The 24,473-nt window shown below is 41.1% G+C and overlaps 1 protein-coding gene across 1 annotated transcript in view; it reads right to left on the bottom strand.

Annotated features, from left to right (window-relative positions):
* TENM4 (teneurin transmembrane protein 4) overlaps positions 1-24,473 on the bottom strand; it is a gene marked incomplete at its 5' end in the record, with an annotated part of 222,150 nt that overhangs the window by 81,337 nt on the left and 116,340 nt on the right. Inside the window, 3 exon segments of the mRNA XM_040426403.1 lie at positions 11,639-11,839; positions 17,376-17,570; positions 19,001-19,102. Of these exon segments, the coding sequence (XP_040282337.1) occupies positions 11,639-11,839; positions 17,376-17,570; positions 19,001-19,102 (498 nt within the window).

Genomic DNA, 24,473 nt, shown 5'->3' with positions numbered 1-24,473 from the left:
ACTAATAGTCTTTACACCAAGGGGTCCAGTAATAGGACAATAGAGAAGAATCTGATCTGGGAATCCCGGGGCTGTGCGGTGCCCTGTACAATGGCTGCTTTGTTGGGGGCTGGATAATCCATCCGGTGAAACAGATAATCTCTGACTTCAATGGAACCTCAGACTGCTGGATTACAGGCGGGAAGAACATGATTAGTTGAGAAGCCACTTGTATAATTGTTTTAGTTGTTTGAACTTCCAACCCAAGTTAAGATCCTGCAGCAGATATCGGCTTCCAGGTTCCAAGCTGGAGTATTATTGCTGGAAGTGCAAATAAAAGGGTTGTCCCAAAAATGACTATGCCCCATCAGTGACCTCTATGGGTCTTGTGCTTAGGATCCCAACTGGATGTGGCAAACAGGACCCAGGGTCAACTATCAGGGAACAAGCAGCTGTGTATGAGAACATGCTCCCAAAAAATCTATGGGAATTATGGCAAACAACTAATTACTTTGAAACGTATCTAGCTCCAGGACAGCCACACCAGCCACAGGGCCCACAACAAACAGCCACAGAGCCCATACCAAACAGCAGCCACAAGGCCCACACCGAACACCAGCCACAGGGCCCACAACAAACAGCCACAGAGCCCATACCAAACAGCAGCCACAAAGCCCACAGCAAACAGTAGCCACAGAACCCATACCAAACACCAGCGACAGGACCCACACCAAACAGTAGCCACAGAGCCCATGCCAAAAAACAGTTACAGTGCCCAATACCAAACAGCAGCCACAGGACCGACAAACAGTAGCCACAGAGCCAATACCAGCCACCAGCCACACGGCCCATACCAAACAGTAGCCACAGAGCCCACACCAAACAGTAGCCACAGAGCCCATAGCAAACACCAGCCACTGGGCCCATACCAAACACCAGCCACGGAGCCCACACCAAACACCAGCCACGGAGCCCACACCAAACACCAGCCACGGAGCCCACACCAAACAGTAGCAACGGAGCCCACACCAAACACCAGCCACAGAGGGCATACCAAACACCAGCCACAGGGCCCATACCAAACACCAGCCACAGAGCCCATACCAAACACCAGCCACAGAGCCCATACCAAACACCAGCCACAGAGCCCATACCAAACACCAGCCACGAAGTCCATACCAAAGAGCAGCCACAGGACCTGTACCAAACACCAGTCACAGGACTAGTACCAAACACTAGCAAAAGAGCCCATACCAAACACCAGCCACAGTTCCCAATACCTACCACAGCGCCCAGACCAAACGCTAACCACAACACCCACACCAAACAGTAGCCACAGAGCCCATACCAAACGCCAGCCACATGACCCATACCAAATACCAGCCACAACACCCAATGCCTAACACTAGCCACAGCGCCCAATATCAAACATCAGCCACAGGGCCCATACCAAATAGCAGTCTGACTGCCCACGGCAAATACCAGCTTGAGTTCCCACACCAAACAGCAGCCTATATATAGGAGCCAGCCCTATGCAGTCGCTGTCCTGAGCGCCACCTCCGGGTTTCCATGGCTGTAGTTTTTCGCTCTATTTCTCCTTCTAATTTGGGGGATTCTGAAGAAATATGCCACGCGCAGTAACTGAAGGAAGTCTGGTGGTTTGTATGTCACTGAATGGTCTCTGAATGTTTTGGAATTTGAGGGAATTCTTTATTGTTGACAATTCAGACCTAAGCTTCTTATAGGTCACATTATAAAAACTTAAATGAAATTATACAGCCCCACATTAATCGAAAAATATCAGGAGTCACTCCTATCATCCGCAAAGACTCCAGTGACATTTACAAAAAAATTCATCAGATTTGTGTAAAATTGTCCCAAAAGAAGAAGAAAAACAAAAATAGCATCAAAACGGAATGTAAGACTTTGAATCAAGTAGTAAAGCAAGTTTCTATCTGAGCAGATTCAATTCTGCCTTATTAGTGCTGACCTGATTAGTTTACAACTTGTCTACTGGGAGCGGAGAGATAATGAGATAACAATCACTACTTAAGGGAAAAACTTAATTTGCCAAATACACTTTGTTTAACCCCTTATATCCATAATTGTATCGCTGTCATGACAACCAAATCGCACAGTAAATATTGGCCTCATGGTTATAAGAACATATCTATCTATATACAGAGGAGCAGTATGATAGTAGTTGTATTCCTGTACATAGGAGCAGTATTATAGTAGTTATATTCTTGTACATAGGAGCAGTATTATAGTAGTTATATTCTTGTACATAGGAGCAGTATTATAGCAGTTATATTCTTGTACATATGAGGCAGTATTATAGTAGTTATATTCTTGTACATAGGAGCAGTATTATAGTAGTTATATTCTTGTACATAGGAGCAGTATTATAGTAGTTATATTCTTGTACATAGGAGCAGTATTATAGTAGTTATATTCTTGTACATAGGAGCAGTATTATAGTAGTTATATTCTTGTACATAGGAGGCAGTATTATAGTAGTTATATTCTTGTACATAGGAGCAGTATTATAGTAGTTATATTCTTGTACATAGGAGCAGTATTATAGTAGTTATATTCTTGTACATAGGAGCAGTATTATAGTAGTTATATTCTTGTACATAGGAGCAGTATTATAGTAGTTATATTCTTGTACATAGGAGGCAGTATTATAGTAGTTATATTCTTGTACATAGGAGGCAGTATTATAGTAGTTATATTCTTGTACATAGGAGCAGTATTATAGTAGTTATATTCTTGTACATAGGAGCAGTATTATAGTAGTTATATTCTTGTACAAAGGAGGCAGTATTATAGTAGTTATATTCTTGTACATATGAGCAGTATTATAGTAGTTATATTCTTGTACATAGGAGCAGTATTATAGTAGTTATATTCTTGTACATAGGAGGCAGTATTATAGTAGTTATATTCTTGTACATAGGAGGCAGTATTATAGTAGTTATATTCTTGTACATAGGAGCAGTATTATAGTAGTTATATTCTTGTACATAGGAGCAGTATTATAGTAGTTATATTCTTGTACATAGGAGCAGTATTATAGTAGTTATATTCTTGTACATAGGAGCAGTATTATAGTAGTTATATTCTTGTACATAGGAGCAGTATTATAGTAGTTATATTCTTGTACATAGGAGGCAGTATTATAGTAGTTATATTCTTGTACATAGGAGGCAGTATTATAGTAGTTATATTCTTGTACATAGGAGGCAGTATTATAGTAGTTATATTATTATACATAGGAGCAGTATTATTGTAGTTATATTATTATACATAGGAGCAGTATTATAGTAGTTGTATTCTTGTACATAGGAGCAGTATTATAGTAGTTATATTCTTGTACATAGGAGCAGTATTATAGTAGTTTTATTCTTGCACATAGGAGCAGTATTATAGTAGTTATATTCTTGTACATAGGAGCAGTATTATAGTAGTTATATTCTTGTACATAGGAGCAGTATTATAGTAGTTATATTCTTGTACATAGGAGCAGTATTATAGTAGTTATATTCTTGTACATAGGAGCAGTATTATAGTAGTTATATTCTTGTACATAGGAGCAGTATTATAGTAGTTATATTCTTGTACATAGGAGCAGTATTATAGTAGTTATATTCTTGTACATAGGAGCAGTATTATAGTAGTTATATTCTTGTACATAGGAGCGGTATTATAGTAGTTATATTCTTGTACATAGGAGCAGTATTATAGTAGTTATATTCTTGTACATAGGAGCAGTATTATAGTAGTTATATTCTTGTACATAGGAGGCAGTATTATAGTAGTTATATTCTTGTATATAGGAGCAGTATTATAGTAGTTATATTCTTGTATATAGGAGCAGTATTATAGTAGTTATATTCTTGTACATAGGAGGCAGTATTATAGTAGTTATATTCTTGTACATAGGAGCAGTATTATAGTAGTTATATTCTTGTACATAGGAGCAGTATTAGAGTAGTTATATTCTTGTACATAGGAGCAGTATTATAGTAGGTATATTCTTGTACATAGGAGCAGTATTCTAGTAGTTATATTCTTGTACATAGGAGCAGTATTATAGTAGTTATATTTTTTTACATAGGAGGCAGTATTATAGTAGTTATATTTTTTTACATAGGAGGCAGTATTATAGTATTTATATTCTTGTACATAGGAGGCAGTATTATAGTAGTTATATCCTTGTACATAGGAGCAGTATTATAGTAGTTATATTCTTGTACATAGGAGGAGTATTATAGAAGTTATATTCTTGTACATAGGGGACAATTTTATAGTAGTTATATTCTTGTACATAGGAGCAGTATTATAGTAGTTATATTCTTGCATAGGAGCAGTATTATAGTAGTTATATTCTTGTACATAGGAGCAGTATTATAGTAGTTATATTCTTGTACATAGGAGGCAGTATTATAGTAGTTATATTCTTGTACATAGGAGCAGTATTATAGTGGTTATATTCTTGTACATAGGAGCAGTATTATAGTAGTTATATTCTTGTACATAGGAGCAGTATTATAGTAGTTATATTTTTGTACATAGGCTAATATTGCATATTTGCCATGTGCTTAGCAGTATATTTCATTAATTATCCAAATTGCATCGTGGAGTGACAATGAGCTTACTCTTCCTCTGCATTTCAAACCCACATCCATGTGTCTAATAAACTGTAATCCCTGCCTTGACCTCCCGTCTTCCTAAATCAATAAGACAATGCTTATTGATCACTACTAAAAAAAAGAAAATATAAAATTCCCCATGAAAAGATGTCCAAGATTTCACGTTAAAGAATGGTTCCTGTGAAGGAGACTCGTTGCCAGGGGCCAAGACTGGCTTCTGACCTTCCTCCATAACAAGATCTTAAAAAAGCACTTGTCCTTTAGCAGCTACCACAAGGGGCCAATACAGCAAGGAGGAAACTCGGCCTGTGAAAAAAAAAAGATTTTCAGCTTTTTACAAGGATCCAGGAGGAGGCCTCATTTTTCCCATTAAAGTCACAGATTGCACATTTGACCTCTGACAAGACTGCAAAAACCACCAAAACCGAAATGCTAAAAATAAAAAAAAGTCCCTGGAGGTGCCAAGTCTGCTAGAAGACTGCCGGAGCAGGTCGCTTCCCTTCTGGCATATGCATTAAGCTACACGTCTGGGGTGGTTTATTACCTAGATCATCTGCAATGAGCTTGCCCCGACTTTTTAGACAATTTTTTTGTAACAAGCCCATTTGGCTCATGAGCCATCGAACCCAATACAGTGAATTCTAGTCTAGCAGAGGGCACCATATACATGGCATGCCCAATGGATTCCAATCAGAGGTAAAAAGTTGGCCCCAAATGTCTAGGGCAGGGATCAACGACGTTTGGCACTTCGGTTATAGTGAAAATATGACTCCCAGCATGCACATGTGCTTGGTTGTTCTTGGAAATCCCATAGAAGTGAATGGAGCATGCTGAGAGTTGTAGTTTCACAACGACAGAAGTGTTGCAGGTTACTGACCCCTGGTCTAGGGCAATGAGCGAACATGAAGGGTCTTTAGTCTGTCTGGGCCCACAGGGTGGTGGGATAACAACAGCTGAGGGTAAAACCATATTTTTGGTATCTGGGGGGGAACACGGTGGCTGAGGGCAAAACCAAACTTTTGGCATTAAAGGGGGAACGATCTCTTAACCAATACATGAAGCGGTCTTATGTAACTAAGCAATACAAGAATGGTCTTCGGCTTGGGTGACCGTAGATGAACACTTTTGGGGCAATTCTCTGTGCATGGCGGTGTATTCTATAGCATAAGATGGGGCAAAAATATGGTAAAAAATGCAAAATATTAGTTCAGGTCGGGTTAAATGGCGACTTTGGCCACAATGCGTCAAACAGCCAAAGATCGCAACTAAAAAAGATGAGCAGGGGTGTCCTTTGTAACCCAGAAGTTACCGCAATATGACAGCAGGTTTGGAATTCTTGTTACCGCCGTATTGCGGTAAATTGAGCTTTGCAAAGTGAGTGACCCTATTTACTTTCATTATGAGTGACGTAGGGATCGGAGCACTGCGATATTCGGCAGGGTGACTGGTGTCGCACCAAAAGTCACTGTGCAACCCCTAGCCTAAACTTTTGACATCCGTTTTGCATTGTCTTAATTTGCACCAAATTTCTCGAAGGTCGCATGCTGTTAAATCTAGGGAATCTTTAAAGGGTCACTGGACTTTCGTGAAACTTTTGATATGCCATACAGACATGTCAAAGGTTTGGATCGATGAGGGTCTGAGCGCTGAGACCCCCATGATCCCTAGAATGAGAAGAGAGAAGCGCTCGCATTTTGCACTTTCTACCCGCTGCAGGAGACAGAAAGTCTATGAGTCTGTCCTGATTTCATCTCCTCCAGTGAGTAGAGAGAATACGTGAGCTCTTCTCTCACCTTACTCTAGCGATCGCGCGGGTCTCAGCACTCAGACCCCCACCGATCAAGACTTTTCATATGTCCTTGATATATCAAAAGTTTTCCAAAAACTCAGTGACCCTTTAAACTTGAAGGAAATGTGTCATCAGAAAATAACCTATTGTTTGATTCATGCTTTTATGTTTAACATATTTTTAATCAATTTTTGATGATGTTATTTTTAATGTATATTTAAAGGGGTTTTCTGAGATTTTTTATTTATTTTTATGATTGGTGGGGATCCAAAACGAAGGATCCCCGCCGATCAGCTGTTCGAGAAAGCATTGGCGCTCTTGTGAGCGTCGTGACCCTCTCTCTGCTTTACCTATGCCACTGACGTGGCCTAGGAGCAGCTCAGCCCCATTCAATACCGAGCATGACCACTATACAATGTATGGCGCTGTGCTTGGTAAGCTGCGAGAAGGCTGCAGTGCCCAAACAGCTGACCAGTGGGGGTCCCGGGTGTCGGATCCCCACCGATCAAATACTGATGACCTATCCTAAGGAAAGGTCATCAGTAAAAAAAAATCTCGGAAAACCCTTTTAAAACAAAAAACATAAATTCCTAAATCTAATAATAGCCACCACTTCTTGGTCTGTACCAATCACTTTACTGCAGTTACCTGCTTATCTGTGATTCTAATCCTGCCTGTAATGATATCACCTCTGTGTGTAGATAAGACAGGATCCACCATTCACAATAGGTGATTATCAAAGCTTCTCTATTCTTTCCTTGTACAATGACCTCTGCACAGGTCACAGAGCATGCCCAGAAACTCTCTCATAGAAGTCAATGGGGTCCCCTCCTGACCATTGTGTCTATGGACCGTGTGGCTGCCGTAAAGAACTTTTCTTAATGCTTTGTAAATGCTGTTAAGAACAGCTCAGGCAAGATGGCCGCCCCTGTAATCATGTTCAGGAAATAGAATTAAAAAAAATCTGCAATCAGAAAATTTACCCATATACCCCCTCCAAATAGTTTAGGGAAATTTTTATAATTTTTTTTTTTTAATATATATTTCTGTAATAGCCACTAGGAGGTGCACACTGATTTATTACTGAATTATTTGGGACATGCAAGCATTCCAGTGTGGAGAGCTCCCTCTATTGGCAGCTGCAGGCAGGCAGAATTTTAGAGTAATTCTGGTGGAACGAAAGCAGCATACACTTCCCTACCCAAGACCACCACCAGTAACCCTATTAGTACTAGCTAAGGCCCCTTTCAGATGAGGGAGTTCCACGCATCGGATTCACTCATAGCGTGAGTATGCGGCAGCTCCCGTCCTGACCTCCCAGCACAGACGAGGTCGCAAAGCATCATACTGATATATGAGGCTATGTAACCCTTAGACCCCTTGCAGACGAGAGTGTCCGGACTAGGTCCGGATGCGTCCCGGTGCATTGCGGCAAACCCGCGCGAGTAGGTACACAATGGCAGTCAGTTTTGACTGCGATTGCGTTCCGTTGTTCAGTTTTTATCGCGCGGGTGCAATGTGTTTTGCACGCGCGTGATAAAAAACCGACTGTGGTACCCAGACCCGAACTTCTTCACTGAAGTTCAGGTTTGGGTTCAAGGTTGTGTAGATTGTATTATTTTCCCTTACAACATGGTTATAAGGGAAAATAATAGCATTCTGAATACAGAATGCATAGTACAATAGCGCTGGAGGGGTTAAAAAAATAAAAATTTAACTCACCTTAATCCACTTATCCGCGCAGCCGGCATCTCTTCTGTCTTCTGTCTTCATCAGGACATTTGATGACGTCACTGCGCTCATCACATGGTCATTCACATGATCCATCACCATGGTGATGGATCATGTGATGAGCGCAGTGACGTCACCACAGGTCCTTTACCCAGGTCCTGAAGAAAGAAGACAGAAGAGAAGCCGGGCTGCGCGAACAAGTGGATTAAGGAGAGTTAAAATTTATTTTTATTTTTTTTAACCCCTCCAGCCCTATTGTACTATGCATTCTGTATTCGGAATGCTATTATTTTCCCTTATAACCATGTTATAAAGGGAAAATAATAATGATCGGGTCTCCATTCCAATCGTCACCTAGCAACCGTGCGTGAAAATCGCACTGCATCCGCACATGCTTGCGGATGCTTGCGATTTTCACGCAACCCCATTCATTTCTATGGGGCCTGCGTTACGTGAAAAACGCACAAAGAGGAGCATGCTACGATTTTCACGCAACGCACAAGTGATGCGTGAAAATCACTGCTCATGTGCACAGCCCCATAGAAATGAATGGGTCCGGATTCATTGCGGGTGCAATGCGTTCACCTCACGCATTGCACCCGCGCGGAAATCTCGCCCTGTGTGAAAGGGGCCTTACAGTTCTGGAATGTATGGGATAATACTGACAGCATTAGGTCAGTCTTATGAAATACATTCCAGAGCTCTAAGGGTTACACAGCAGCATAAATCAATATAATGCTATGCGACGTCGTCATTGCTGGGAGGTCAGGACGGGAGCTGCCGCATACTCACACTGAGTTCGATGCGTGGAACTCGCTCGTCTGAAAGGGGCCTAACCCTACACCGTATTATAAACTAATTATATAAAAATACTTGTTAATCATTAACCCCCCGTCCCCACACACACCTCTAGACCCACCATGGATAGCAAATATCGATATTAAAGGGTTTGTCCAGCAAATTGACTTTTTTTTTTTTTTTTTAAAGAGACTCACCAAGTTGTAAACTTTTGTTTGGCTCTCGTTCCGTGGTTCCCGATCCCCTGCCAGTCTCTACTTCCTGTGCTTACTGGACACACAGGAAATGCCAGTTGAGCCAATTACTGCCCGCAGCGGTGACCCACCTCAGCCAGTGATTGGCTGAACGGTCATTTCCTCCCTGTCGAGGGACAACCCTTTTAATCTCTTCCTCACCCTAGACCACCAGACACAGAAAGAGGGAGAAATGTACCCTCTGTGTCAAGGGCACAAATGCATTTGGAAACCCCTCTTTAAGATGGTTTCCAGGCTTGTGATAATGATGACCTATCCTTAGGATAAGCCATGAATATCCGATTGGTTAGAGTCCGACATCCTGCACCCCTACCGATCAGCTGTTATCTGCAGGCTCCGGCACTGGAACTAGCTCTTGACTGGAGCACAAAGCACAGCGCTGTTCAAAGTATAGTGGCCATGCTGGTGTGCTGCAGCATAGACTTTCATTAAAGTGTATGGGAGCTGAGCTGCAGTAACCCGGCACGGCCACCGCATTTTGAACGGAGCTCTACTTCCTGTTCAATTCAAAGTGCTAGTTTCAGTGCCAAAGGCTGCAGAGAACAGCTGATCAGCGGTGGTGCGGCATGTCGGACCCTCACCAATCGGATTTTAATGACTTATCTTAAGGATAGGTCATCAATATCAGGAACCTGGAAAACCCCTTTAAATCGTAACTAACTGCCGTTGTACTATGGTACAAAACGCGCCAGGAGTTAGTCTGGCCATATACATTGGATAGCTTCTACCAAACTCACATCTCACCCATCCATACTTGGCTCAGAGAGGGCAAAGAGTCTCTGCCAGAGGCCTGAACACAAAAGGTCGAAATCTCTCAATCCAATTTTTTTTACCCCTGCCATCTGCCATCTCGGGGAGGTGAGACACCCCCATACACATAAGAAGGCTGTCTGGTTCCAAAAAAATGGTCAGGTTTGGCCAACATTATACTGGAGAGAATAGACTGCGCAACTTCCACCTACACCGACGCATTTCGGGGTCTAAGACTCTTGGATCTATGCAGCACAAAACACTGGTACTCCTCACCAAATTTTTGAGACAAGACAGACTTGTGCCCCTCACATCTGTGGCTATTTTTATTCATCTTGAATATTAAGTGCAAGCCCTGTTAAGTCTCCTGGAGGACATGACACCTTCTCTGAAGAGCTTCACCCCATCTAAAATGAAAGCTTTACAGCAAGAAGAGGTGTGAATATCACCCGGAGATGGTGTGTGCGCCTGTGCGGCCGTGTCCTTCGGCATCCCATGAATTTAACATGAGATTTCATTTGCAAAGTTTGAAGACCTCAAAGCCTCGGGAAGGGGGGAAGGGGGGGCTCCTCTGCTTCATCACAAGCGTGGGTTGATCAATGAGATATGACAATGTCTAGAAAGATACATTAGACACACAGTGGGGATGCCAGGGCGCGCGTGCTGCTAGCGGTTGGAGTGGATCCATCATCGGTTATGTAAAAGGCAGTATCAGATTTACAATCTATTCAGTCAACTGGAAAGATGGCGCTGAGAGGACGCTACGATAAACGGAGGCCTCTGGGTCAGCAAAGAAAACAGCTGTCGGGATGCAAATGACTGAGAGAAGCCCGCAAACTGCCTGAAACGCGCCAGGCAGGCGTAAAACAACTGCAAACGAGCATCAAATTCCAACATCAGGTCTGTAACCTAAAGCTCCTGGGCCCAGCTGAAAAATCTGTGATGAGTGCCCCCAAATATTTTTGTACCCCTGACCACATGGAAATCATGCCCACCTCTGACAGGTGAATCATTCCAGATATAAAAATAAAAAAAATCTAAATAATCCTACAAAAAAATATAAAAAAATAGAAGACAAAAATCCCAGTACCCAATAGGCCAAATCGACCCACCGGTTTTCCTTAAAGGGGGTCTCTGGGACTTCAATATTCATGACCTATCTTCAGGAGGTCATCCCTTCAGTTGTTGGAAGGAGCCTGGGGGCTAAAAAGAGAGTTGCCTCTTCTTCCCGTGACGTCATGTCCATCGGTCACTTTCAAGCGTATTGGACTGAGCGGCTATATGAGGCACGGAGATGACCTTGGCGCCCTATGAAGAGGCCACAGTCCTTGCCTGAGCACCATGCTCTCTTCAAACAGCTGACTGGTTCCAGGATTTGGACCTTCAACGATCAGTCACTTCAAACAGCTGATTGGTGGGGGTTCTGGGAATCGGATCCCTATCGATCAAATATGGATCACCTATCCTGAGGAAGGGTAATTCCTATTTTACTCCCAGAAACCCCTTTAATTTATTTGCCAATTTTTTGTTAACATTTTTTTTTTAACGTTTGGTTATCAGTTAAGAATAGGGCTTTATTCTTAAAAAAAAAAAAAAAATTGGAGACAATATGTTTGCTTCCACCCCCTTCACATAATACCCCGCAATAATAATTAGGGCAAGGCTTCACCCAGGCTTACCTATTGAGCAGTCGTGACCAGTCCAGTTGGGATCGCAGGTGCAGACACCAGTTTCAGCTTGAAAGGTTCCATGTCCAGAGCATTGATTCAAACAGGTAGAGCGGGGGTTCTCGCAGCTTGTCCCACCCCAGCCGACGGCGCAGTGGCACACGCCTTGGACACATACACCCCGCCCGGAACATGTAGGATCCATACAGTCCACTAAAAAAAATAAAAAATAAAAAATTAAAATTAGGGATATAAATTTAATCATTATTTCGCTTTAATTATTCTTGTATTTTTGGGAATTTAATCTTATTATTTTTGCGTCCATTGGCATTATAAAAAATAAAAACAAACAAGTAACAAAAATAATAAAAAGTATAACACCAATAATAATAATAAAGTAATAAACATATCCTGACCATTACAGGACTATATGGATCATCTATTCCTTACTTTATCTCATAATCTGGCCTTATTTGAACTGCTTTGGTGGCCATATTGGATCCTGTAGCTTAGGGTCCTTTGAAACCATCAGGCCAGTCAGTCTGTGGGCTTTCTGTACCGTGGCTTGCTTCCAGTCCTATATGGATGTTTTTCTTGTGACATGTTTCACTATGCCACATTATGGAGGTATACTCCCGTGGATGCCATATGGCGACATACAGCATCATACCGCAGCCATAGGAGATATACGTGGCGCCCTACAAACTCCATGTAAATGCCGAGTCCATTTAGTGCTACAATCCTAAATCTGGCCATAGACCTGAGAACGATCATCAAGGTGCACACGGAGTCATTTCCGTTTTTTTTTTTTTTCAAAGCCCCATTGAAATAAATGGTTCTGTTTACGGACCTGAAAGAACACAAAACGGAAAAAAATACGTTCCTTGTGCATGAACCCTTAGGGTCCATTCACACGTCCGCAAATGGGTCCGCCTCTGTTCCCCAATATCGGGAAGGGGTGCGGACCCATTCATTCTCAATGGGGCAGGAATGGATGCGGAGAACACACTATGTGTTCTCCGCATCCGCATTTCCGTAGCGCAACCCCGAACTTCCGGGCTTTGGCCCCCGCAAAAAAAATGTCCTATTCTGGTCCTCAATTGCGGACAAGAATAGGCAGTTCTATGGGGGTGCCGGCCGGGTGTATTGCGGATCCGCAGTACACCAGGGACGTGTGAATGGACCCTAAGACAGTCAGCTCATTCAATAGAAATTGAGGGGTTCATCTATGTAAGGGAAATTTTTTTTTTATAAATTACCACATAGTAAATATGTTTTAAATTATTTTTATTTTGTTATTTCATTTTGAAAAGTTCAAATATGGCATAACTAAAATTTTAGATTTTTTGAAAATTTTTGATTTAAATAAATATTTTTTTAAACTTATTTGGTAACTTCTTTTTTTTTTATCGAGTTGTTCCATCATATAAATTTAACTCCCACTGACCTAAAGGAATTATAAAAAAACTGAGAAATCCAAATAAAGTCTCTATAAATGAGAGGATAGAATGAAGCCGGTGGGCAGCGGTCTACAACACACCACAGCAGATGGGATGAGCGCTGCGCGAGAGGAGCCTCAACAGATGACAAACAGAGAGCGCTCCGTCATTAATCACTTACTCTGAAGGTCAATAGGAAAAGAGAGACAGCTTTTTAAAAGAGACTCTGTCACATAGAGGAGGCCATTCTGCTGCCTCAGCTCCCCGACCCGGGATTATGAGAGGAGAATGTACGTGTCACAGCTCCCCATTTATCATAATCCTATCACCATTTTTCATGTTGAAATGAGATCCTTTCATGAGGGAGCCGATACAATGGCCATTATCACCCCCCACTCCCCAGGTTTTTGGCAGTTTTTTTCTGGGACAGGATTAGATACACTCTCTTTGTTGGGCTTGGTTCTTTTCGAGTGACTGCACCATTGTGGGGACTTGGGGGGGGGGGGGGGGGAATGGAACCTTAGGGGCCTACACTTGGCATGGAAAGTAGGATACAAGACAAGAGATTATACAGCAAGCTCTAACCACAGGCTGTACGTGAACAAGTATTATAGTTACACACAGGAGGCAGCATTATAGCAGTTATATTATATAGAAGCAGTATTATAGTAGTTATATTCTTGCATAGGAGCAGTATTATAGTAGTTATAGTCTTGTACATAGGAGCAGTATTATAGTAATTATATTCTTGTACATAGGAGGCAGTATTATAGTAGTTATATTCTTGTACATAGGAGGCAGTATTATAGTAGTAATATTCTTGTACATAGGAGCAGTATTATAGTAGTTATATTCTTGTACATAGGAGGCAGTATTATAGTAGTTATATTCTTGTACATAGGAGGCAGTATTATAGTAGTTATATTCTTGTACATAGGAGCAGTATTATAGTAGTTATATTCTTGTACATAGGAGGCAGTATTATAGTAGTTATATTCTTGTACATAGGAGCAGTATTATAGTAGTTATATTCCTGTACATAGGAGCAGTATTATAGTAGTTATATTCTTGTACATAGGAGCAGTATTATAGTAGTTATATTCTTGTACATAGGAGCAGTATTATAGTAGTTATATTCTTGTACATAGGAGCAGTATTATAGTAGTTATATTCTTGTACATAGAAGGCAGTATTATAGTAGTTATATCCTTGTACATAGGAGCGGTATTATAGTAGTTATATTCTTGTACATAGGAGGCAGTATTATAGCAGTTATATTCTTGTACATAGGAGCAGTATTATAGTAGTTATATTCTTGTACATAGAAGGCAGTATTATAGTAGTTATATTCTTGTACATAGGAGCAGTAATATAGTAGTTATATTCTTGTACATAGGAGGCAGTATTATAGTAGTTATATTCTTGTATATAGGAGCAGTATTATAGTAGTGATATTCTTGTACATAGGAGCAGTATTATAGTAGTTATATCCTTGTACATAGGAGCAGTATTATAGTAGTTATATTCTTGTACATAGGAGGCAGTATTATAGTAGTTATATTCTTGTACATAGGAGCAGTATTATAGTAGTTATATTCTTGTACATAGGAGGCAGTATTATAGTAGTTATATTCTTGTACATAGGAGCAGTATTATAGTAGTTATATTCTTGTTCATAGGAGCAGTATTATAGTAGTTATATTCTTGTACATAGGAACGGTATTATAGTAGTTATATCCTTGTACATAGGAGCGGTATTATAGTAGTTATATTCTTGTACATAGGAGCAGTATTATAGTAGATATATTCTTGTACATAGGAGCAGTATTATAGTAGTTATATCCTTGTACATAGGAGTTAGTATTATAGTAGTTCTATTCTTGTACATAGGAGCAGTATTAAAGTAGTTATATTCTTGAACATAGGAGCAGTATTATAGTAGTTATATTCTTTTACATAGGAGGCAGTATTATAGTAGTTATATTCTTGTACATAGGAGCAGTATTATAGTAGTTATATTCTTGTACATAGGAGGCAGTATTATAGTAGTTATATTCTTGCATAGGAGCAGTATTATAGTAGTTATATTCTTGTACATAGGAGGCAGTATTATAGTAGTTATATTCTTGTACATAGGAGCAGTATTATAGTAGTTATATTCTAGTACATAGGAGCAGTATTATAGTAGTTATATTCTTGTACATAGGAGCAGTATTATAGTAGTTATATTCTTGTACATAGGAGGCAGTATTATAGTAGTTATATTCTTGTACATAGGAGGCAGTATTATAGTAGTTATATTCTTGTACATAGGAGCAGTATTATAGTAGTTATATTCTTGTACATAGGAGGCAGTATTATAGTAGTTATATTCTTGTACATAGGAGCAGTATTATAGTAGTTATATTCTTGTACATAGGAGGCAGTATTATAGTAGTTATATTCTTGTACATAGGAGCAGTATTATAGTAGTTATATCCTTGTACATAGGAGCAGTATTATAGTAGTTATATTCTTGTACATAGGAGCAGTATTATAGTAGTTATATTCTTGTACATAGGAGGCAGTATTATAGTAGTTATATTCTTGTACATAGGAGCAGTATTATAGTAGTTATATTCTTGTACATAGGAGGCAGTATTATAGTAGTTATATTCTTGTACATAGGAGCAGTATTATAGTAGTTATATTCTTGTACACAAGAGGCAACGTTGTAATTCAGTTTGACTCATCAAGGCAATTGCTGTATCACCTAGAAATGTGTCAACCACATTTGTGAAACAGATAATGTATTCAGAGCAGTTGTCACTTCCACCTCCCCTCTTTGTAGCTCATACAATGTATACGAGTCAGAGGGCGGCAATATATATATATATATATATATATATATATATATATATATATATATATATATATATAAAAATATTCACTATTAGCAAAGGCAACACTAGAGCTGTGAACTTCTTGACAAGCAACAAATGGTCATGTTAACACAATCCAGATCTTCTTAATCCACATAATTAATCTAATTCCTCCAGAAGAATTGCATTCTTACAGGCACAAATCCCCAAATGGTCCTCATCATGAGAAGTAGGAGAAATACCAGCTCCAGCTGTGCTAGTCTTGGACTTGTAACCAAGCTTAGGTAATGAGATCTGATCCATGCTATGTTCTTCAGCCAGGGATGGACTGGACTGCAAGGCTTAAGTCATTTATGGTGAGAAATCCTCCATAACCGGCACAACTGGAGGATTAGGAAGATAAAACTGTCTCAATGGAAAGATTTTATTTCTTTTATAATTGTGAGCCCAGAACTGGGATATGTATCTACTATCCATCTAATCTAATCTATCAATCTCTCCCATATCCAGCTATCTTCATGTACCAAATATCTATCTATCTATGCAAAAATGGCAGCACCAGGAAAATAAAACCAGCAAAAGGATGAGGTGCAAAGCCCAATGGAACTAGACCAATGTCCAAAATATATTTAAAAAAATTAAAAAAAAGGTAAACAGGCAGCACACTCCAAAATGAATAAAAAATGAAAAATGTATTCACTAAATATTTACCTTTTTTTTATCTATCTATCTATCTAATATCTAGCTATCTAATTTCAATCTAAGGCCAAGTTCACACTTCAGTTATTTGGCCAGTTATTTCCATCATTGTGAGCCAAAACCAGGAGAGAACCCTACTGAGAGATCAGGTGTAATGTAAAAATGTGCACATATTCCATCTATCTCATATCTATCTATCTCCATCTCATGCATTTTTCTCATCTCAGGTCACTAGTCATCTTCACAGACATGGCAGCTTGTAAGTGCTCAGCACTAGGAATCTATACAATTATATACTCCAGAGAAGGTTTTCCTGCCCCCACACTCCGCAGGACACTTCTCTTTATGCTATGTTACTAAGCTCCCATAGTGTGGTCTTCACTAATGGGAAGATATCAAAGATCTTGGAGCCCAGTGAAGCATTACCGTAGCATAATGTGGTCATTGATGACCATGAAGAAAGGACCATGTTCTGCACAATTCGTACAGTTTATCGCCTCTCCTAGAATGAGATCCAAGAATATTTTTTTAGAAAAAGACTACAAAAGGATTTTCTATCTTGGAATGTTTTGCTGCTTATGGACCCAGACCAGATGAGGCCAGCAGTCAGCTGCGTCCTCCTCCCTCCCCTATTGTCTTGTCTTCAGATCCATCCTTCTTGCTGCTGTTCCAACCCTTTTTTTTTTTATTAATTTCATGGGGAATTACATATGAAAATGAAATCCGCTCTACTGCAAATTTTCTTTTTACCTTCTTCACAGTTCTCTCCTTTGTACCCCGGATTGCAGATGCAGGTTCCACTGATGCAGGTGCCATGGTTGCTGCAGGTTATGTCAATGCACTGGCTTGTGGGGACATCACATTCACCACCTTTCCAGCCGCTGTGGCAGAGACATCTCCCCTTCATGTACTGTCCGTTACCACTGCACAACACAGGGCAGGATGCTGGGGACAGATAAGAAAAATATCAATGTTCTAATGTTCATGGGGGACCCTTCTCCTTCCACTGTCTAATTTACAGTGTCTGACCTTCCAGCATTGGGGTACACACAGGATTCAGAGTGCCACAGCAAGATAGAAAATAAGGCCTTTTCAGGAGATGCTTGACACTGCCACATTGCTAACCATGTGGAAGAGGAGGTCCTGGTGACCCCATCCCACACCACACTTCTATCCATTCATAACAAAAGGCCCTGGTGAACCCATCTTACACTCCTAATCCTCTTGTAACAAAAGGTCCTGGTGACCAATCCATGCCACCCTCCAAACCACTTCCAACAAGAGATCCTGGTGACCAATCCATACCACCCTCCAAACCACTTCCAACAAGAGATTCTGGTGACTCCATACCACACCAAAGTACTAAGCACTCGTAACAAGAGATCCTGGTGGCCTCATTCCATACCAACTTCTGAACCACTTGTAACTGGATATCCGGGTGGCCCAGTCGTACACCACGTTCTAACAACACATAACAGGAGGTTTTGGTGATCCCATCCCACTAGGGGCCTAACTATAGGGGATGCAGAGGTAGCAGTTTCTACCGGGCCCAAAGACCCTTGTACCACATAAGAAGACACTGGTATTATAGAAAGTGCATGCTGGTCAAGTTACACCTCTGGCTGGAGGGAAGGGGTTAGGTCAATAATTTGGCATGGGGGGGGGGGGGGGGGGACTTTCGATTTTTGCCTGAGGCACAAAGGCTATGTACTTCTCTGCCTCTGGCCACAAAGCACTGAGGGAAGGGGAGCCAAAGCTGAACTCTTGCACTAGGGCCCATGAGCCTTTAACTACGCCCCTGTATTCCACACCACAATCCTAACCAGTCATTACAGAAGGTCCTCTTGACCAAATCTCACACCACACTGCTAATCCATCTGTAACAGGAGGTTCTAGTGGCCTTGTCCCACACCACACTTCTAAACATCTTGTTTCAGACAGCCGTGTTAACCTTCTCTCCTGTAGCGCCCTCTGCACCACTTGTAACCGGAGGTCTTGTGGCCTCAGCCCTATACATCTCAACCGCCTTGCTTTTTTCAGGGATTGTTCCATTAACTGGCCCTGTAAAAGGCTGACTTTACATAAATATGTCTATGGTTTTTTGTGCCTATCTGGGTGAATGGAAGGTGAGGCATAATAATGAATCACGAGAGGGGAAACAAGTATTGGGAGGGATGACTCCTACTTTCATGTCTAGCATTGCAGCAGCTCTGGAAACCAAATCCCAGACCAAGCTCTCACCACCAACTAAAATGAAGACGAGACCAACATGGAAATCTCTCCGGAGGCCCCGTAGCAGCCACATGGGTTACCTTTATGGTATTTTGTCTCCAATTATCTGTTTTTCTCCTTAAATATAAAATGTGTTTTCTCACCTCTTCCACAGTCTGGTCCAAGATAGCCCAGGAAGCAGTGACAGTTTCCAGCCACACATTCTCCATTTCCATAGCAATTACTGGGACAGTCATCCACGGATTCTGCAAAATAAATACAAGTTCAAATGTAATGGACAGAATAGGAGTGGCATACAGGGTAAATAGGTGAGCTTTAGCAGACAATATGTGAAAGTATGGAGAACCCTAAGGCACTTGCTGAAATCCCCATCACTATCACTTCAGGCACTAAATGTGCAAACATGACTGTAGGGAGGCTGGCTGCCGGCAAATTCCTCTGGAGGTCATGGAGTGGAGAAAGATGGTCCAAGCTTAGGGTGACCCCAACTTCCTTCTCCATGCACACACCACATTGCAGGAGCCTTCCTTTGCAAAACTGGGAAATGTCCTGGCAGAAGGTATTAGTTCTAGATTGCCGATTTCTGACAGACTTTTCAGGGATGAGGAATTGAAAGAAGTTAGTGATGAGTGGCGGTTGACGACTGTTCACATGAACACATCTTTAGCTGCCCATAAACTTTCGATAGATGTCAGCATCGTTTGGCTGACAGCTATCTCTCCTGGGATCCCCATAAATTTTCCAACAGGGGCCACTACCTTCCCCTCTACCACAGAGGCCACTGTGTTTTGCTGGACTACAGGGCCCATTGCCTTAGGCTCTACCATGTTAGAACTCTATCACAAGGGCAACTGTGTTAGGCGTTCAATGATTGGGGCACTGCCTTGGGATCTACCACAGGAGCACTGTTAGGGCACTGGGTTCTATCTTTGGTGCACCAACATGGGCTCTATCATAGAGGCACTGCATTGGGTTTTATTACAGGGGAAGGCACTTTTATGGGGGCTCTGCGATTGGCATGACCATATGAGCACTGTGGTAGCCATTTTTATGGTGAGGCACTATTATTGTAGCCATACCACAAAACTTACTTAGGAACAACTTACGTAATTTACAGATTCTGTACAACCTAAACATCTGGTTTTCATTTGTACAGTAAGATAACGTGGCATGCATAATGATTACATTAGGTTGGCTTCCATCCCAAAGGAGCAGAGTGCTACCTTTACCTGATAGGGGACCACTGAGCCAAAAAGAGTAAGCCCCTGTAGTTTCCCTGCACAGGATTATATATGGATTGATGCCTAAGTTGCATCCTTATCTAATTTTGCTCCACATCAGGTATCAGGTCCATCTTAGGGAAAAATATAAAAATACATATTTCCTGAGATGGTGTAGTACGCTGCCGCAGCTTCATTTTCGGTATTGTGTTAGAACAAAAGAACAATTCCCCGAGAAGAGTGAAAACAAAAGGAAAAAGATTCTGCAGCCTATCATTTTGGAGACCATCAGTGTTAAATAGATGTCAGGAGTAGTTGTCAAGAAAATAGCAAAAAGTAGAGGCAGGAACTTGTGTTTTCCATTAAAGCACTTCAAAAAGGCTACAAGGTTACGGCACCTATTAATTTATTGATCCATCCTGCATTTCCGAGTCTGTCCGTGTGATTATGATCACTGGGTAAGCTGACCATGCTGACCTCGGCATAATATCCATTCATGATATTCCTATCCGCCCTCCTAACACACATGTAATGAATTCCTAAAGTGTTGTTAGAGCTGTCACATCTCCCTTTCTGATGGGTTATGTATTGTAAGAAAAAATAAAAATAAAAATAAAAATACTGTGAAATTGAAATCAGGCCATGAAAAAAAAATGAAACGCAAGTTTTTTTTCCCCTTAAAATTGACTGGGGTTGTGAGCGGTGAATAGCAAAAATATCCTGTATGGTGGAAATTATAAATTTCTTGCTTAAAGGCTATGGTTACCTTTGACATGGAAAATATATTTTGATATATTTATTTTAATGGCTACAGGAAAAAGTTGCACTAAATTTAAGTCTGCAATCATAATTTTTTCATTTATTTTCAGACCCTCTGATATCTAGTGTACAACCTGTTCCCTAATACATGCTGGACCCGTGTGTCCAGGATGCTGCTGTCTTCTTCCTGCATACAGCCTTGTATGTATTTTCCTCCCCATCTACAGCCTGTGAGAGCTGCCCTCTTTTGATGCCTTCAATGGCGTAGCTATAGGGAAAGCGGCTGCTTTGGGGCCTGATCTCAGAAGGGGCCCACCCAGGAGGAGGACTAAAAGATTTTATTGTTAGGGTCCCCTCAACAGTATTATACAATGACAGTATACACAGTAACATGACATACAGTATATACATGTAGGAAACTGACGGACTGGCTGCTGAGTTTTATCTGAGAGAGCAATCTTGATTAGAGATGAGAGGGTTGCGAAGAACTTGCGGGTAGGGGGGGGGGGGAATGGGGGTTCTATCATTAAAAAATTTGCTGTGGGGCCCAGTCATTTCTAGTTACGCCACTGGATGCCTTCCACCATCTCCACACTCTGATCTGCTGCGTACAACCCCCACCCCCACTTTCTCTAACATAGAGAGAAAGAAAAGTTGCATAGAGAGGCATCAGGAAACATTTAAAATCAAGACTTTTAAAAAAAAGTTGCCTAAGCATGCATTCGGGAGGCAAATGAAAAAATTCTAATGCAAAAACGTCCAAAGTCTTTAAAGGGCTACAAAACCTGTGGAGCCTAAAATAATGGAAATTTAGGGTAAACCAAAATGTGTGTTCAAAAAGGAGAGTTTTTTTTTTTTTAAGTCCCACATTAGTGCTTGCCCATGCCACCACATCTATCCCCACATTGTGCAGTGGATCTTGGTCCTTCTTCACCTCTTTCATTGCCCTTGAGCAATTCTACACCATGTTAAAGTGGCCAAGAAGAAGGTTACTCTAAGGCTGAGTTCACACATCAGTTATTTCCATCAGTTATTGTGAGCCAAAACGCATAGTGAAGCCTACACAGAGATCAGGTATATTGGAAAGATTTGCTCCTGTTCTGTGTTTTTGCCCTGCACCTGGTTTTGGCTCACAATAACTGATGGAAATAACGGACCGAATAACTAAAGTGGGAATTCAGCCTAAGACAACCTGGGTAGGACACTTATCACCAGTGGCTTCGTAGCAGTCAAATGAACTTTCTCTATGGTACCTATACCTTTGCCCCATAGCCCCTCCTATAAACCTTAAGACTTCATGGCCACCTTTGTTGTAGAGAAGGTCACATTAGCAACCAAAAATGTTGAGGACAAAGAGGTTCTGGTATTCTTTTTAGTGGATAGATTGACATCAATATGTTATATTGGGTAGAGTGGTATATTTGGGTAGAATGTAATCCACAGAAGTCTTATAGAGGTAATTTAAGGGGCAAGCATGACCAAGTCTACATAATTACCAAAGGTCCTCTAGATCAAGAACTCTTCTTGGTAGTAGATGCCCTTTAGTATATAGGAGTCTTGAGCAGAAGGCATTACCTCCATCGTAATAGGGTATAAGGAAATAGGTTGACAACCACTTATGATCTACAGTGGTCATGCTACATTTACAAGTGTTGGATCTTCAGCAGAAGAACTAGTGAGTACCAAAGAAGTGAAATCCCAGGACAGCTCCCTCCGCTTCCACCACTTCTGCACTGATTCCAATGTTTCAGCTAACCCAAAGCAGAGCTGAACACCACACATGGTAAAAATTATCAGTGAAACCCAAGCCTTCAATCTAACTCTTTGAGAACTACAAGACGCCTTCCCTTTAAAGTGGCTCGTGATGGACAACTGAGACATGATCTGATGGAATATAGAGGAAAAACAAGGCACTGGCAACACAGATCAGTCTCCCTATTAGGGCATTTACTACAAATCCCAAAACGTGAAGATAATAAGTAACATATGCTTTGAAAAGAAGGAATCCAATAGTTACTGGATTTAGATAAAAGGAACACGAAGGTAGAATAGAAAGCATTATAAGGGCGACTGATATCTCACACCCAGATGGAAATGTCTTTGGAGGTTCTCAGCACTGGAGGTATGTAGATACGTGGTAATCATTTGGTAATCACTGAACTTCTTGTCCTTCATGCCAATGAGGAACAGTACAGTCAGCCTCTCATTAGCTTGAAATGGCAGATAACAGTGAATGATAGTCTGTACTCTACTGTACGACAAATAGAGATGGACTTAATTGAAATGTCTATCAAGACTCCATTTTCTGAACGATAACTACTTAGTAATATGGACTTGTTTACCTGCAAACTATCATGGAATCTGCATATTGAGAGATGAAGACCATGAATAGAACTCTTGGAGCTATTCAGTTTTGGTATAGAAATCATTCCTGGTCCCGCAATCAACGACGTTACATGCCACTATAGCTAAATAGCTCTATTGTTCTCCAACTCTTGGCATAGTGGTCAAGATGCAACTGCAGCCAATGTAGCACCTATGACTACTCCACTGGTATTGCAGGTAAGCACTCAATGACTAGATGATATGGAAGTAGAGAACCAACAGTGTCATCATACCTAGCTATATTTCCAGTCATATACAAAGCTATGGTCCAATCCCTACTTAACCTAGCAAGAAGAACCCCTTTGAGGGCCACCTATCACAAGACCAGGCTTCCTTTCACTGGGTAGAGGAACTAGTGGGCACCAACCACCATGACGTGGCTATAAAAAGTAGTCTTGCCCTAAAATACATCATATAGCCATTTTAAGCCATTGCAAATTCCTTTGGAGAAGATTGGGTCTCATCTCCTGAAGCCTCTGGACACGACGGCTGCATCGCTGTGTGCCGGACACGTTTTACCTACAAATGCACGATAGAGTTGCGCCTATTCATAGCACAGCTCCATAAGGTGAGCCTCCACTTTTTACTTTCTACAATTGTTCCACGAACTGTGAACCTACTGCCCTATGGTGCGCTCTCTCTTTTTGCTTCCTTAGGAAAATTCACCCGATTACTGAAACTAAAATACGTAGGGACAAGGCTCCTTCTGTTCTTTGGGTGTCTACAGCGTCATGTGTCACCTCAAATCCTTACATAAATGGTTAAAAAGACTTAAAGGGAAAGTGCTACAAGCCTCCATTTGAAGGTTCCATTAAGGATGGTTTCTGTTATACATGCCATTATGAGCATGGCCTTATTTCCAAGCTTTCTGGTGACTCCTCCAAGTTTAAACTACCTACGAAATTCCAACCACTTGATCACCCTTATTAGGACATCTGTCCTAATTTAAGGACTACCATCTCAGCAAAGGGTTCCTATGAATGATCAAATTGGCTTCATCTGCTGTAATTTTTTACCGGTTAAAAATAAGTAATTTTGCAATTTGACCAGTCTAATCCACAGCCGTAGAGACTCTCTAAATCAATGGTGCAGCCGACAAATCCACCTTCATCTGGTCATCGGGCAGAAAGCCTCTTAAAGTTCTAAATTATTAAATAATTAGGAATAACCTGTCTCCATAGAAAGGGCTTCAGCTGAACAAAGACATGGAAATGTGCATTTTCTACAATGGAAGTCAATCATTGTTTGAGAT

The sequence above is a fragment of the Bufo bufo genome, chromosome 3 (genome assembly GCF_905171765.1).
Source record: "Bufo bufo chromosome 3, aBufBuf1.1, whole genome shotgun sequence".
Classification (NCBI taxonomy): domain Eukaryota; kingdom Metazoa; phylum Chordata; class Amphibia; order Anura; family Bufonidae; genus Bufo; species Bufo bufo.
Note: the sequence above shows the minus strand (reverse complement) of the source record. Positions and strands in the feature narration are given on the sequence as shown.